The 17,613-nt window shown below is 44.2% G+C and overlaps 1 protein-coding gene across 3 annotated transcripts in view; it reads right to left on the minus strand.

Moving 5' to 3' along the window:
- The window catches only part of ap1g1 (adaptor related protein complex 1 subunit gamma 1), an 88,802-nt gene that overhangs the window by 35,543 nt on the left and 35,646 nt on the right, over positions 1-17,613 (minus strand). For all 3 annotated transcript variants that reach the window (XM_059993007.1, XM_059993006.1, XM_059993008.1), the window contains 3 exons: positions 14,075-14,130; positions 7,566-7,679; positions 6,935-7,075 (listed from right to left, as the gene is read on the minus strand). In XM_059993007.1, coding sequence (XP_059848990.1) covers positions 6,935-7,075; positions 7,566-7,679; positions 14,075-14,130 — 311 coding nt within the window. The remainder of the gene's footprint in view (positions 1-6,934; positions 7,076-7,565; positions 7,680-14,074; positions 14,131-17,613) is intronic.

Here is a 17,613-nt window from a genome sequence, read left to right on the forward strand (position 1 = left end):
ATTGAAAATAAAGACGAATTACCTCACCTATAATGGGTAGTCACTAAACCCCAAGTTGCTGTTCAAAAAGCAACAGTTAAGAGACCTGGAGAAACAAGAGAATGCAGATGCTGGAATCCAGAGCAAAAATAAATCAATGGAAGAACAGCAGGTCAAGCAGCTCTGAGAAGGCAAAGAGGACTAGGCAATGTTTTGGGTCAAGATCCTGTATCAGAACAGATGAGGAAGGAAAGAGGATCAATGTTAAAAGTGCAAGGGGGGGGGGGGCATTTGCTGGTAGTGTAGGGAAAAGGTTAGGTGACTGAAGGAGAGTTTCAGAGTTGGAGCCACATGCGCACTTTGCAGATGATGAAAGGCTTGGGCTGCATCACCTGTTGATGAATGCAAATGACCATTCTGTGCACCATCAACACACCCCACCTGTGACATAATAAAAGGAAGACTACTGAAGCAACTGATGTCAGGATCATGGACAATATTTTAAGGAACTTCTACAATCAGGTTTTGAGTTCCAACAATCACCCATTTTCATGCATGGTATGACCCAACTGCTCAACTAGTTTCCCTTGCATCAATTAACTTAAATTTGCCGTATTTACTCAAATGCCCTTCTGACAATAAAGACAGTAACTGTCAGCTTTTGTAGAACAGTACATCACAGTACAGACCTTTCAACCAATAATGTTGTGTAGACCTTTTAATGAACTCCAAGATCAATCTAACTCTTCCCTTCCAAGTAACCCTCCATGTGCCCATCTCAGTCTCTTAAATGTCCCTAACGTATCTGCCTGCACTGCCAACCCTGGTAGTGTGTTCCATGGTATTACCACTAAGTAAAAGAATTAAAAAGACATCTCCCCATACTTTCCTCCAATCACTTTAAAATTATGCCTTCGTGTATTAGTCATTGTACTCTGAGCAAAATATGTTGTCCGTCCACTCTAAGCTCCTTATCTTATACACCGTTATCAAGCCAACTCTCATCCTGCACTCCGAAGAGAAAAGCAGTAGCTCGCTCAATCTTTTCTTATAAGACATGATCTCTAATCCAGGCAGCATCCTGATAAACCTCTTCTACACCCTCTCTAAAGCTGCCACATTTATTTTGGTCCATGTTTGGACCCAGGTTATGAGGAGGTCTGGAGAAACAGGTAGTAAGTGCTCCTTGAGAGCATTGTTGATGATAGTTCCCATATTTTGTTGAAGCACGGGCCATTTTTATGAGCAAAACCTTAGCAATTATACATATTATTGGACAGATGCCAATGTTCTGGAACAGCTTAGCTAGAGACGTGGCTAGCTCTTGGATGCAAGTGCTCCATTTCTTGACACCATGCAATGCAAATCAAAGGAGGTTAAGACCATCATCTGTGATCTCAGTAGGATGTCAAGATGGATCATCTATTCGGCACAAATATCCTTAAAGGAAGGAAATCTGACATCCTATTTAGTTTGGTATTTTTGTAATTCCAGACTTTACCAAAGTGGTTGAGTCTTAACTGCCTTTTGAATTGGCCAGGCAAAGTGCTCAGTTGGATTGCTATTGCTAGCTTCAAACAGAATAAAACTGGATGGATCACCTAGAAACAATCTGGGCTCTGAATTGGATTTAAAATATTCTCCAACCTCAGTTGATCGTACAGAGTCCTCAAAAACATTTGGGGATTTGTCTAAGTTGGAAGGGCTTTCCCATAGACAAGTCAAATAGTAGCTAAATGACCAAACTCCTCCATCAAAATCCCCAAGTGCATCCTGTCTCACTAAAGGTGCAAGGATACAGGCAGAAGGGAAAAGCTCTTGGCTTCTTTGATACCAACCTGATGCTAGGAGACAATGGGATCTTAAGTTGGGCAAGGAAATTACTGTATTTCACTGAGCTCCGGGGCTCACTTGACAATACAATTTTTATTTTTGCACAACATTATTACTAAGATTAGTCGCTCCTTTTATCCCCTCCCACATTTCAGAATAGTAACTGAACTTAACATTCTAGTTGTCCTGATGGAATGTAAACTTACATCTCCAGATTGTGACCTGGCCCCAAGATTAATAGCTTGTTAACTTAACCTTTGTGCCATCAGTGCAATGCAAGCGGGTAAGAATCACAAGATCCAGTTCACCATTTCCCATTTTGGGCTGCACACTTTAGGGACAATATAAAGGTCTCCAAGATTATGTGAATAAATGTGAAGTTATCCACTTTGGAAGCTGGAACAAGAAGGCAGAGTATTGTCTGAACAGTGTCGAGTTAGGTAAGGGAGAAATGCAAAGAGACCTAGGAGTCCTAGTTCACCAGTCAATGAAGGTGAATGAGCAAGTGCAACAGGCAGTTAAGAGGGCAAATGGAATGTTGGCCTTTGTTACAAGGGGAATTGAATACAAGAGCAAGGATGTTCTTTTGCATTTGTACAGGGCCCTGGTGAGACCACACCTGGAATACTGTGTACAGTTTTGGTCTCCAGGTTTAAGGAAGGACATTCTGGCAATTGAGGAAGTGCAGCGTAGATTCACTAGGTTGATTCCTGGGATGGCAGGGCTGTCTTACGCAGAGAGATTGGAGAGATTGGGCTTGTACACGCTGGAATTGAGGAGATTGAGAGGGGATCTGATTGAAACGTTTAAGATAATTAAAGGATTTGATGGGATTGAGGCAGGAAATATGTTCCAGATGTTGGAGAGTCCAGTACCAGAGGGCATGGATTGAGAATAAGAGGTCAGTTATTTAAAACAGAGTTGAGGAAGAGCTTCTTCTCCCAGAGAGTTGTGGAGGTGTGGAATGCACTGCCTCGAAAGACGGTGGAGGCCAATTCTCTGGATGCTTTCAAGGAGGAGCTGGATAGATATCTGATGGATAGGGGAATCAAGGGATATGGGGACAAGGCAGGGACTGGGTATTGATAGTGAATGATCAGCCATGATCTCAGAATGGCGGTGCAGACTCGAGGGGCCGAATGGTCTACTTCTGCACCTATTGTCTATTGTCTAAGATATTCGAAAAGAGAATTATTATAATTATTCCAGGTTTGATTATGCAGAAATGCGTACATCACCTCCTTTCAGCTTAGCAGATCAATAGATTATACATGTTTTGACCAGATGAATAATAAAAAACTATATCCAATTGACTGAACTATTGATAACAAGAATGTAGGGCTGTCGGACAAATGGCAAAGAACACGATGGAGTATGAAGAAACAATGACCATGGTGAGTGGTTAGGATTTGGAATTCATTGACTTTTACTCATTGTACACTCTTCAAAATAGGGTTGGATTATTACTTCAAGGCATTTGTAAAAAAAAAAGATGATGCTAATCAGTTTATACTTCAGAGAGCTGGCATAGAATCAACACTCAAATGTCCTTCAGTGACTTTTTTAAAAATAAGAATTGCTTTCATACTTTAATGACATTTAGTTTAGGTACAGAGGAGACATCAAAGGTATTTTTTTTTAAAAACAGAGAGCAATGGTGGTGGAGGCAGATACAATAGGGTCTTTTAAGAGACTCTTGGATAGGTACATGGAGCTTAGAAAAATAGAGGGCCTTCGGTAATTTCTAAAGTACACGTTCAGCACAGCTTTGTGGGCTGAAGGGCCTGTATTGTGCTGTAGGTTTTCTATGCTTCTAATTAATAATACGGGACAAGGAGTTGGCAGGTGAACTAAATTAGTATTTTGCACTAAATTAGTCTTCCCTGTGGAAAACACTGGTAGTATGCAAGATGTTGGAAGGATGTGAGGAAAGAGAAGTGAGTGCAGTTACTATTACAAGGGAGAAGTTGCTCAAAAAGCTGAGAGACCCAAGGGTACACAAATCACTCGAGCCAGATGAAGTGCACGCTAAGGTTCTGAAAAAGGTAGTGGTAGAGATACTGGAGGCATTAGTAATGATTTTTTTAAAAAAATCATTAGACTCTCATGGTTCCAGAAAACTGGAAAATTGAAAATGTCACTCCACTCTTGAAGGAGAGAGGCAGTACAAGATAGAACAAAGTTAGTGTGGTTTCCTCAAGGAAAGACTTGCCTGACGAACTTGTTGGAATTCTTTGAGAGTACAAGTAGGGTAGATAAAGGGGATACAGTAAATGTTGTATATTTGGATTTTCAGAAGGCCTTTGACAAGGTGCCATGCAAGAGGCTGCTTACCACGGTATTACAGAAAAGTTACTAACATGGTTAGAGCATTGGCTGATTGGTAGAAGGCATCCAGTCAGAATAGAAGGATCCTTTTCTGGTGGGCTTCCAGTGACTAGTGGTGTTCTGCAGGGGTCAGTGTTGAGACTGCTACTTTTTATGCTATATATCAATGATTTAAAAGTTAAATCTGTCCTGAGCCTTATAGGCTCATCAGGCTATGTCAGTTTCCGTGGTGTGAAGCAACTGAAAGTATGAGACTATTCCCCTACCGCTGGATAGGATGCCAGTCTATCGCAAGGTTAACCACTATCATTTTGCCGGTACCCATTTTCAGCTGGGTGGAATGTGTGGTTAAGTGGTTGAGTGTCTTGCTCAAGGACACAACACACTATCTTGGCTGGGGCTCAAACTCACAACCTTCAGATCACTAGTCCAACGCCTTAACCACTTGGCCATGCGCCACACATCAATGATTTAGATGATGGAACAGACACTTTTGTTGCCAAGTTTGCAGATAATACGAAGACTGGTGGAGGAGCAGGTAGTGTTGAGGAAATAGGAAAGCAGAAAGACTTAGACAGCTGAGGAGAATGGGCAAGAAAGTGATAAATGAAATACAACATTGGAAAATGCATGGTCAGGCAGAAGAAAAAAATGTACTATTTTTTTTAAACAGGGAGAAGATCCAAAAATTGATGCAAAGGAACTTGAGAGTGCAGAACACCTGACAGGACAACCTGCAGGTTGAGTCAGTGGTGAGGAAGGCAAATGCAATGTTAACATTCATTTCAAGAAGTTTAGAATATAAGAACACAGAAGCGATGCTGAAGCTTTATAAGCTTCACTTTGGCCTCACCTTGAGTATTGTGAACAGTTTGGGCTCCTTATCTAAAATATATGCTGGCATTGGAGAGGGTTCAGAGGAGGTTCACAGGGATGATTCTGGAAATGAAAGGGTTATTATAAGGAACATTCGATGGTCCTGGGCCTGTACTTGCTGGAAGTTAGAAGGATGTGGGGGGTGGGGGTGGAATGTCATTGAAACATTTCTGATATTGAAAGGTCTAAACAAAGCAGATGTGGAAAAAATGGTTCCCATGGTGGGGGAGCCTAGGACAAAAATGCACAGCTGCAGGATAGAGGGGCATCCATTTAAAACAAAGCTGCAAAGAAATTTCTTTAGCCAGAGGGTGGTGAATTTGTGGAATTTGTTACCACAGGCAGCTGTGGTAAGGTGGAGATTGATAGGTTCTTGATTGGCCACAGCATCAACAGTTAGAAACAGAAAACCTACAGCACAATACAGGCCCTTTGGCCCACAAAACTTGTCAAGAACATGTCAAGGAACTTAGGGTTACCCATAGCCCTTTATTTTTCTGAGCTCCATATACTTGCCCAGGAGTTTCTTAAAAGACACTATCATTTCCGCGTCCACCACCGTTGCCGGCAGCCCATTCCCCACACTCACCATTCTCTGCGTAAAAAAAGTACCCCTGATATCCCCTCTGTACTCACTTCCAAGCACCTTAAAACTGTGCCCTCTTGTGCTAGCCATTTCAACCCTGGGAAAAAGCCTCTGACTATTCACACAATCAATGTCCCTCATCATCTTATACACCTCTATTAGGTCACCGCTTGTCGCTCCAAGGAAAAAAGGCCAAATTCATTCGACTTATTGTCATAAGGCATGCTTCCCAATCCAGTCAACGTCCTTGTAAATCTCCTCTGCACCCCTTCTATGGCTTCCACATCCTTCCTATAGTGAGGCGACTAGAACTGAGCACAGTACTCCAAGTGGGGTCAGACCAGGGTGCTACATGGCTGCAACATTACTTCTCCGCTTCTAAACTCAAACCCACAATTGATACCCACCATAGCTTTCTTAACCACAGAGTCAATCTGCACAGCAACCTTGAGTGTCCTATGAAGTTGGACCCCAAGATCCCTCTGATCCTCCACACGGCCAAGAGTCTTACATATTTGACCTACCAAAATGAACCACCTCACACTTATTTGGGTTGAACTCCATCTGCCACTTTCCAGCCCATTTTTGCTTCCTATCAATGTCCCGCTGTAACCTCTGACAGCCCTCCACACTCCACAACACCCCCTACCTTTGCGTCATCAGTAAATTTACTAACCCATCCCTCCACTTCTTCATCCAGGTCATTTATTTAAAAATTGTGAAGAGTAGGGGTCTCAGAACAGATCCCTGAGGCACAGCACTGGTGACCGACTTCCATGCACAGTATGACCCATCCACACACACTCTTACTTTGTCTTCTGTGAGCAAGCCAGTTCTGGATCCACAAAGCAATGTACCCTTGGATCCCATGCCTCTTGAATTTCTCAATAAGTCTTGCATGGGGTAGCTTGTCAAATGCCTTGCTGAAATCCATATACACTACATATTCTGCTCTACCATCAATGTGTTTAGACACATCCTCAAAAAAATTTAGAGAAAAAGGAGAAGGCCAGGGAGTGGGGTTGAGGAGGGGAGAAAAGGATCAGCAATGATCAAATGGCAGAGCGGACTCGATGGGCCGCTCCTGCTCCTGTGTCATATTGTCATAACATGGCTTACACGCCAGTCTGCAATCATACATAATCCACGAAGACAGAACATTTTTTTAAAAATCATTTAATTATACTTGTATGCTATAACTTTATACTTCTTAAAGCCATACAAGTACTCAAATTGCTGCTTCAAAATAAACTTATGGATGCCTAATATTTATACTTAATCCATTTTAAACTAAGAATGCATTTGTATAGCACAAAGAATTTCAAGCCTTACTTTTCTGCTGCAAGAAAGATGCCGGATGCACAATCTGCTTTGAATTCGGGATCACATAAATCCAGGAAATAGAGCAATTCCTTCATCATTCCTCTAATGTTATTTCCATTTACAAGAGCAAAGCTCAGTTCCATTGCACGTCTAAACAAGTGAGTGAATAAAAAACACCAAGTTTTATCTTTGTTTATTGAAGCAGAATATCAATTGTCTAACAATGGAACTGTTTAAATTATAACTTGATAGTTAGTCCCACTCACAAGCCATTATCTTTAGAAACAGGATTCTAAAGTTATTATAAAAAATAAATTAAAATATAGGTATATTAATTGAAGAAACTACTAATGGTGAAATGATAGCAAAGGTGAAATGCTTAACTTAGTTATTCTCACTATACAGTGTGCAAGTCCAGAATATTAAAATCTCTAGCAGTCATTTTACTCAATAAACCACATTTTGAAAAGTGATACCATAAGAACTATGAAGCAGTTAATTCTGCAAATTTTCTTCACATTATTTTCATTACGATAGCCAAGTCACTTAAAGCTAATAATATTGAATTGTAGTTGTTCTACAAAAGTATGTAGAAAGTTAAAGGATACAATTTGCAGCTGCCCAATATAGTTATGATTACCTTTTAATTGATACATCCAAGTCCTTCAAACAATCCACTATTGTACTTCTATGCCTTTGGACTGCATTATGATCTGTTTGGACAGTTTTGAGCAGCGATGTTAGTGCCACATACCTTATGATGGTGGAAAAGAAAAATTACAGAAGTTTAAAACATCTAGTAATAACCATACACTTCAAAAGAGATCAGACAATGATGCAAACACCAACACAATTCAAAATGAACATGTAATGTTTGCAGAAAGAATATAGTTAAGGACGTTGATTGAATAAAAATGCAATAAACACAATTAACACATATAATAACAATCAAAAATCTAACTGCAGAAATAATAACTGGCCAACAAGTTTTTGTGAAACTGAAGAAATGTTTTCAATTAAGACAATATGGTTTTCCTTAACCTTCAATAACATCATTTCAAATTGTAACATTCAAATCCTCTAAGCACATTCCAATATTTGTATGCTTCACTCTCATAACTCTCAAAGATTCACATTCCTCCAATTTCTATTTTGCTTCTCCATTTTTTCCCCCTCTTCCTACCACCTTGCACAATAAGGGGAAAAGCAGAAGAGATTCTGTACACTTCATTTCTATATACAAACTGCATTTAAGCCAAGTGCTAACTTTGTTCAATATTCCAAATTGTTGCACAAGTGCGTCTTTAAGTGGTGTCTCATTCAGAATCATACAAGATTTGGAGAGATTATCAAACTATGAGATATGATTTAAGTAACTTTTCAAGGCAGAGAAAAAGACAGATTTAAGAGGGTTCGGGTTCGGGTTAGGGTATTGTTTTAATGTACAACCAGACTTTGAAGAAATTATGTTAAGTTAATGCAAATTTTATAAAGGCAGGAAACTATTAGACCATTTACTCTGAGTTGTTACAACTTTCTTTGCGTGTTCGAATCACGTCGGGGTCACCAATTGTAGCGGTGTGCTACACGCAGCGCTAAAATTACAACACGGAGTCGGTAACTGCAGTCGAAGGAAAAAACTTTATTCGAAATCTTCAGCCTCACTTTTAAGCCTCCCTCAACCTGCCCCCCATGGCGCAGAGGCTCCAAAGCTCTGTGCTCGCAAACCCCCGTAGGCTATCTAATTGTGAGTCGGTTCGGATGTGCCAGGAAATGGGTCGCCACATAAGCCCTCCCTTAAGTTTATTGAGAATGAAAGAATGGGGGTGGGAGAAGGTGGAGGTGGTGGGGGCTAACCAGAAGGCCAATGGAACATTCAAGTCAGGAGAGTAGAAAGACACAGATGAGGCTTACAGAAGCAGATGAGCTGAGGCAGGTCTGAAAGGTGGTATTGTAGCGGTGTGCTACACGCAGCGCTAAAATAACGACAGAGTCGGTAAACTGCAATTAGAGATGATTTTATTCGAACTTCACAGCCTTGCTTTAAAGCCTCCCTCATCCCGCCCTCCCTGGGCGCAGATGCGGTAAGGGACACGTACTCACAAACCCCCGCAGGCTTTTCCCTTTGTTGGTGAAGCAGACCTGGCGCCCTTTTGGGACAGGCCTTTGTGCCGGCGCGCTGGCTACTTGTGAGCCAGTTCGAGTGCGTCTGGGAAGTGGGTCGCCACGTAACCCCCCCCCCCCCCCAGAACTGGCGATACACTCCCCCAATGTCCACAGTCTGGGCCAGACCCGGTTTGGGAGGTCGGCCTCTGCGCCGCAGTGCCGGAAACTCGACAGGTAGCGCGAGGTCCACATGGACCGGTTTGAGTCGATCCACCGTGAAAACCTCCTCTCTCCCCCCAACGTCCAGCACAAACGTGGATCCATTGTTCCAGAGCACCGTAAACGGCCCTTCATCAGGCCGTTGCAGCGGTGGCTGATGCCCGCCCCTTCGTACAAACACAAACTTACAGTTCTGCAAGTATGCAAGTCGGGTTCTGCCCATGCTGCGAAGTGGATATGGGGGCCAGGTCACTGAGACTCTCATGTAGTCTGCCTAGGACTGCTGCGGGTTCTTCCTCTTGCCTCCTTGGGGCTGGTATGAACTCCCCAGGGACGATCAGGGGTGCGCCGTACACAAACTCGGCCGACGAGGCATGCAGATCGTCTTTGGGCGCCGTGCGGATGCCAAGTAGGACCCAGGGAAGCTCGTCCGCCCAGTTAGCTTCTTGCAGGCGGGCCATGAGAGCTGACTTTAGGTGACGGTGGAAATGCTCCACTAGTCCGTTCGACTGTGGGTGGTCAGCAGTGGTGTGGTGCAGCTGAGTCCCCAAAAGGCTGTCCATAGCTGACCACAGGCTGGAGGTGAACTGGGCGCCTCTGTCGGAGGTAATGTGGGCTGGTACACCAAAGCGGGACACCCAGGTGGCAATCAGTGCCCGGGGGCAAGATTCGGAGGTGGTGTCAGTGAGCGGGATCGCCTCTGGCCATCTTGTGAACCGGTCCACGATAGTCAGGAGGTGCCGCGCTCCACACGAGCGGGGGGGGGCCCACGATATCCACATGAATGTGGTCGAAACGCCGGTGGGTGGGGTGGAACTGCTGCGGCAGAGCTTTGGTGTGCCGATGCACCTTGGCCGTCCGGCAGAGCATGCACATCCTGGCCCAGTCACTGACCTGCTTGCGGATCCGTGCCAAACAAACCTGGAGACCCGGATGGAGGGGTGCGCCAAGTTATGAATGGAGTCGAAAACACGTTGCCGCCAAGGTGCCAGGACAACAGGACGGGGCTGGCCGGTGGCGACGTCACAGAGTAGGGTCCTCTCACATGGGCCTAAAGGGAGGTCCTGGAGCTGCAAACCGGAGACTGGGGTTCTATAACTCGGGATCTCCTCGTCTGCCTGCTGTGCCTCTGCCAGCACCTCAATGTCTACCCCTTGGGAAAGGGCATGAATGTTAGGGCGAGAGAGCGCATCCGCCACGACATTGTCCTTACCCAAGACTTGCCAGACATCCGTCTGTATTCAGAGACGTAGGACAGATGGCACTGCTGGCAGGACGACCAGGGATCGGACACCTTCGTGAACGTAAAGGTAAGCGGTTTGTGGTCTGTGAACGCGGTGAAGGGCCTACCTTCCAAGAAGTACCTGAAATGTCGGATTGCCAGGTATAGCGCCAACAGTTCCCGGTTGAAAGCACTGTATTTGAGCTTGGGTGGCCGCAGGTGTTTGCTGAAAAACGCCAGGGGTTCCAGTGACCCGCGATGAGCTGCTCCAGTACCCCACCGACTGCCGTGTTAGATGCGTTCACTGTGAGGGCGGTAGGAACGTCCATTCTGGTGTGTACCAGCATCGCGGCTTTCACCAAGGCTTCCTTTGTTTGAATAAAAGCGGCGGCGGACTCCTCGTCCCAGGTAATGTCCTTGCCTGGACCCGACAGCAGGGCGAACAGGGGGCGCATGATTCGGGCAGCTGAAGGGAGGAAGCAGTAGTAGAAACTGACCACACCTACGAATTCCTGAAGGCCTTTGATAGTGGTGGGTCGGGGGTAATGGCGGACCGCAGCTACCTTAGCGGGCAGAGGGGTTGTCCCGTCTTTAGTAATCCTGTGGCCCAGGAAGTCAATGGTGTCGAGCCCGAACTGGCATTTGGCCGGGTTGATTGTTAGACTGTATTCACTCAGCCGGGCATAGAGTTGATGGAGGTGGGACAGATGCTCCTGACGACTGCTGCTAGCTATGAAGATGTTGTCCTAATAGATGAATGCGAAGCCCAGGTCGCGTCCCATCGCGTCCATTAACCGCTGGAAAGTCTGTGCGGCATTCTTCAGGCCGAACGGCATGTGGAGGAACCCGAAAAGGCCGAACGGGGTGAAGAGAGCCGTTTTGGGGACGTTGTCCGGATGCAACGGGATTTGATGGTATCCTCGGACGAGGTCTACCTTGGAGAAGATCCGTGCGCCGTGCAGGTTTGCTGCAAAGTCCTGAATGTGCGGCACAGGGTAGCCGTCCGGTGTGGTAGCCTCATTCAGCCTGCGGTAGTCGCCGCACGGTCTCCAGCCCCGTCACTTTGGGCACCATGTGCAGTGGGGAGGCCCATGAGCTATCGGACAGCCGGATGATCTCCAATTCCTCCATCCTCTTGAACTCCTCCTTCGCCAGTCGGAGCTTGTCCGGGGGAAGCCGCCGAGCACGGGCGTGGAGGGGTGGTCCCTGGGTCGGGATGTGGTGCTGTACGCCGTGTCGGGGCGTGGCTGCCGTGAACTGTGGTGCCAGAACCGATGGGAAATCCGCCAGGACCCTGGTGAAGTTGTTGTCAGACAGCGTGATGGAGTCGAGGTGAGGGGCTGGCAACTGGGCTGCACCCAGGGAGAATGTCTGAAAGGTCTTGGCTTGGACCAGTCTCTTCCTGGGCAAGGTCGACCAGTAGGCTGAGAGCCTGCAAAAAATCTGCACCCAGAAGTGGTTGGGCTACGGCGGCCAGTGTGAAGTCCCACGTGAACTGGCTGGAGCTGAACTGTAGCTGCACCTGACGGGTGCCATAGGTCCTTACTGTGCTGCCGTTCACGGCCCTCGGGGGGGGGACCCGGTGCCCTGTTGTGGGTGTCGTAACTCACTGATCTTGGCACCAGTGTCGACCAAGCATCCTGACCGCTGGTCCCACACATACAGGAGGCTATCCCGAAGGCCAGCTGCCGTAGCCATCAGCGGCGGCTGGCCCTGGTGTTTCCCGGGAACTGGCAGGGCGGGTGACAACAGCGGGCTTCTGCGCCCCACCGCTGGTGGTAGAAACACCATTGTTCGTTGGGCTCCCCACCCCTGACTCTGGGGTTAGTGGGCTCTGCGGCCGGGCCTGGACTGGTTTGCTGCTGGGAGCGTGGCCTGGTGATCTGGCGACGGACGCCCCACTCACCTTCTTGGCGTTCCACAGCAAGTCCGCCCGGGCTGCCACTTTCCGGGGGTCGCTGAAATCCACGTCGGACAGCAGCAGGCGTTATGTCCTCGGGCAGCTGCTCCAGGAATGCCTGCTCAAACATGAGGCAGGGTGTGTGTCCATCGGCCAGAGACAACATCTCATTCATTAAAGCCGATGGACGTCTGTCTCCCAAGCCATCCAGGTGCAGTAAGCGGGCAGTTTGCTCACGCCGGGAAGAGTCCAAAAGTCCTTATGAGCAGGGCTTTAAATTCCGCGTACTTGCCGTCCGCTGGGGGAAACTGTACGAACTCCGCAACCTGGGCCGCTGTGTCCTGGTCGAGGGAGCTCACCATGTAGAAGTAACATGTGTCCTCTGAGGTTATCTGCTGAACGCGGAATTGGGCTTCTGCTTGCTGGAACCATAGGTGAGGTCGCAGCGCCCAGAAGCTTGGCAGTTTCAACGAAACCGCATAAACAGATATGGCGTCATCTCCGGTCCAAAAATTGTTTGGACCGTTGGGGTCACCAATTGTAGCGGTGTGCTACATGCAGCGCTAAAATAACGACACTGAGTCAGTAAACTGCAATTAAAGATGATTTTATTTGAACTTCACAGCCTTGCTTTAAAGCCTCCCTCATCCCGCCCTCCCCGGGCGCGGATGCTGTAAGGGACACGTACTCACAAACCCCCGCAGGCTTTTTCCCTTTGTTGGTGAAGCAGACCTGGCGCCCTTTTGGGACTGGCCTTTGTGCCGGCGCACTGGCTATTTGTGAGCCAGTTCGAGTGCGCTAGGAAGTGGGTCGCCACAGTATTTGAGTTGCAAGTAGCCAGTGCTGATGATGGAACAGAAATGGAATTGGAAGGTCACCACTAGAACTAATAGGATGCTAAAAATAATGAGGACCCTTTTAGTTTCAGGTAACTACTAGGGAAAGGGATGCACAGTGGCCTATTATAACTATTGACTCCAATCCTGACCAACATTTTGGTGCAAGTAATTGCTGTTCATTCAGTTTTGGATGTATGTGGTAGTGAAGAACTCAAATGTACATACCACGAAAGCCTATTCAAACCTTCAGGACATACAATGAAATTTTTAAAAAAAATTTCACCTCTTAGAGAGGAACTTCATTTGAATATGCAATTTCAATGCACATTAAATGTTTACTTTAAAAGCCATTGATTGCACTTTAGTCAAGCTAAACTTGGTATATTTAATTTACTTAAAAAAAGTTTGGTAAAAAGGTTAAATCTTTATCCACATCACAGTTAACTTCAAACCTACGAACTCAACCTTTAAGAGTAAAACTACGAAAAACAGTGTTTACAAAGAGGCACTCAAGTTTGTCTTTGAACAGTCATAATACTAATACACTGATTCCTCAGTATTACTTAAATGAATGCAGCCCAGAGATTTTGACACCTTCAGCAAATGCTGTGACTCCATATATTCATTAGCTTCAAACTAGCCCCCACAGACACTTGGCTTAATGGTATTGGTCCATGGCGCAAAAAAAAAGGCTGGGAACCCCTGGAGTAAAGGATCCACTTCTATCCTACCTGTCTATACCCAAGGCAACCTATTCTATTTTATATACAAACCAAACAGAAGTTTTGCTTCCCCTTTCATTTACATATTTTGCTTTTGTCAATATATGATTTTAATAAAATTGCTTAAGTTTACAAACATACCGAATATTTTTGTCATTGTTTAGCAAGAATCGCCCCAAGATATTGATGGCTAAAACCTGCAATGAATGGAATAGCATGACATTTATATTGAGTTGATCAACTTAAAATAATATACACAGTCAACTCACTGCATTATTAAAAGTCTCCACAGTTGCGATATTTACATTTTTTTGCCAGTGCCAACTAAGTGTTCACTCTTCACTTTCTTTGGGAGATGAAGAGTTATCTCCGTATAAGTGTATTATATTTTAGCAATTTATTTTAATACCAAGTAATTACAAGTTAATTATAAGCAAAGCATAGATATTTTGATCGAATAGTACAAATACTTCCATGGAATCCTCATATAATATGCTTCTTCCCAATCATTACCAAGTTAGTTAACACATGAAAAGAAATGAATAGACCATAATGCCCTTTCAGCATGCTGTAGTAAACATCGTAACTAATCCTGTGCAAAATACACTTTACAGTCTATACAATGCATCTTCTGCTTCCCCTTATGTCCAAACAGCCGATAATTTTAGTCTTGATTATATTCAACTGAGCATCCACAAACCAATGTGAAAAGTCTGTAACCTGCATACAGAAACATCTCCTTGTCCCAGTCCTAACACCACAATCCATTACCTGAGACTTGGCCCTATATCATAACACTTACCAGCAAGATGAAACTGCCTGGTATCATCTCTGCTGTTAAATATCCTCATTCACTCTACTGGAGCAATTTCTTTGTTCCAGGATTCGGCCTAATGATTCTACAAAACTATGTTAACAGTGTAAGAAATAAGAAAAAGCTATGTAGTTTCTCTGCCAATTATTGAGAACTGATTTTTGGTTCAATTATATTTTCTTACCTGATCCAAAATGGTTAATTTTTTTAAAGTTCAAAAATCCCATACTGGATTTTACTTAAATCAACATCCTTCTCTCTCAAGGTAGTGAATTTCAAAAACTTACAACCCTCCAAGAGATTTCTCATCTTAATCTTGTAATCTGAACAATTACCCTCAAATAATATCATCCAGCTCGCTTCTAGAAATGTGAAGTCACCTTAGAATACACTCAATGTTCCATCCTTCCCAATTCCAAGGAATAAAGCCTTTATCTGCTCAATCTTCTTTCTGACATATTTCTTCAGTTTCTCATTGTGATTTCCCCCACTAAAAGACTAACTTCCTATTTATCCATTGTACCATCTGTTTGCCCAATTAACCATAATCCGCTAGCACACTTGGTTTCCTCCTGACTTCATAACCTTTTAAAACACGCCATGACCAGGTGAACTTTACCATTCTATTCCCATTTAACACCACAAAGACCACCAAGTTTTCTGTGCCTTAACAACTCAACTGCTCATCTAAATATTTCTCAAACATTGGGAGCCTGTGCCTCCACCATAAAGATAGTATGCTTCAGATTCTAACCAGCATTTGGATAAAAATAAAACTCCCTCAGATCCCATCTAAACCCATTACAATAAACCTATGCTTCTGATTTAGAAAATGGTTAAAGTTTCTTAACAACCTGTCCTAACTATGCTTTCTCTGAACACCAAGTCCTGCCTTAGCTTCCTCCCTCTAAAGAAACAAATAGTGAATCCAGTCTCACCTCAATTGAAAAGTTTCATTTTATTCTTACATTCTGGTAATTCCCCTCTACTCTATGACCTTCCGTGAGTATGAAAACTAAAAAATAAACACAGTACACCATCTAATTTAATGAACATTTTACTAGGTTGCACCATGACCTCAGTGCACTTGTGTGCTGGTTAAAGTTCAAAGTGAAAAATTATCGGAGTACATACGTCGCCATATACAATCCTGAGATGCGTTTTCTGAGGACATACTTAGCAAATCTATAGAACATGAAGGCAAATGCGGTATGTTTTCACCAGACATAGATTATACAGATGTTGGAAATTTTGAGCTATACAAAATGAAATGACATTTAGCCATTAGTAAGATTTGGTTGCAGGAGGGACAGCACCAGTAAGCTCAAAGCCCTGAGATTCCATTGTTTTAGACAAAATAAGAGCTGGAGGGATTAAAGATGAAGGGGTGGGATTACTAGTCAGGAAAAATATCATGACAGTGCCCAGACAGGACAAACTGGAGACCTTGTCGACTGAGGCTATATGGATGGAACAGAGGAATTAGAAAGGGATAACAACGTTAATGGTATATTAAGACCACCAATTGTCAGCAGGAGTTAAGAGCAAATTTGTAGAATGATTGCAGATTGTTGCAAGTAACACAAGGTAATGAGGTACTTGAGTGTAAGAAATCCAAGAGAACATTTAAGGAGAAATTTAGGAGGGCGGTTGCACTAGCAGTCAAGGTGAAGGAGAATCTCAAAGGTTTCCACAGATGTGTTAAGAGCAAAAGGAAAGCAAGGGACAAAACTGAATGAGTGGAGCTGAATAAATGGATCTTTTGCATCTGCATTTATTCAAGAAACAGATTCTAGAGAAGTGAGGCAAAACAGCAGTGAGGACCACATTCCAAATACAGATAACACAGACCAGTGAGACAGACTTTAGAAGTAGGTAAATTATTGGAATGTATTTAAAGGGACAAGTATTTGGATAGATAGGAACTGATTAGGGATGGTAACAAAGCTTTGTGTGTGGTAGATGGCGTCTAACCAATCTTAAGTGGAGTTGTGGATATTGTCAGCATGAACTTTAGCATGGAAGGTTGGTCAAGCTTCAGTCACTTGGCATTCAGGATGAGATATTAAATGGAATTTGACATTGGCTCCACAGGAGAAGCCACAGAGAATGGTAGTTGATGGATACCTCTCTGATTGGAGGCTTGTGACTAATGGCGTGTTGCAGGAATTGGCACTGGGTTCATTGTTGATATATCTACAGTTGCAAGTTGTGAATCCTTTGCAATTACCTTGCTTTTTGCATTACTCATAAAATGTGGTCTGATCTTCATTTAAGTCAGTAATGGACAATCACAATTTGCCTAAACTGATAGCACACAATCAACTATTTATCATGTCTTTATTGAACACATTCTTTAATCATTCACAATCCAGGCTGGAAAAAGTACATATGCCTTTGTATTTAATAACTGGTAGAACCTCCTTTAGCAACAATAACCTCTACCAAATGATTCCTGGAGCTGCTGATCAGACTTGTGCAACGGCAAGGTGGAACTTTAGGATGATGTAGTAAACTGGACCAGCATTTGGGGTCATAGTACACAGCAAGCAAGGTTATCAACTATTGCAGCTGTATCTGGACCAGCCAGAAAAATGGGCAAAAAATGGCAGATGGAATTTATTTCAGACAAGTGTGAGACATTACTCTTTGGGAGGTCACACCAGGGCAGGACTTACACAGATAGTGGTAGGGAGCGCAGGAGAACAGAGGGATGTGGGAATATAGATTCACAAGTCCTTGAAGTGGCTTTACAAGTAGTTAGGGTCATAAAGAGAGCTTTTAGCACACTGACCTTCATAAATCAGAGTACTGAGTACAGGAGTTGGGATGTTACACTGAAGTTGTCTAAGACGTTGTTGAGACC

This window comes from Hypanus sabinus, chromosome 17 (genome assembly GCF_030144855.1).
Source record: "Hypanus sabinus isolate sHypSab1 chromosome 17, sHypSab1.hap1, whole genome shotgun sequence".
In the NCBI taxonomy this organism is placed as follows: Eukaryota; Metazoa; Chordata; class Chondrichthyes; order Myliobatiformes; family Dasyatidae; genus Hypanus; species Hypanus sabinus.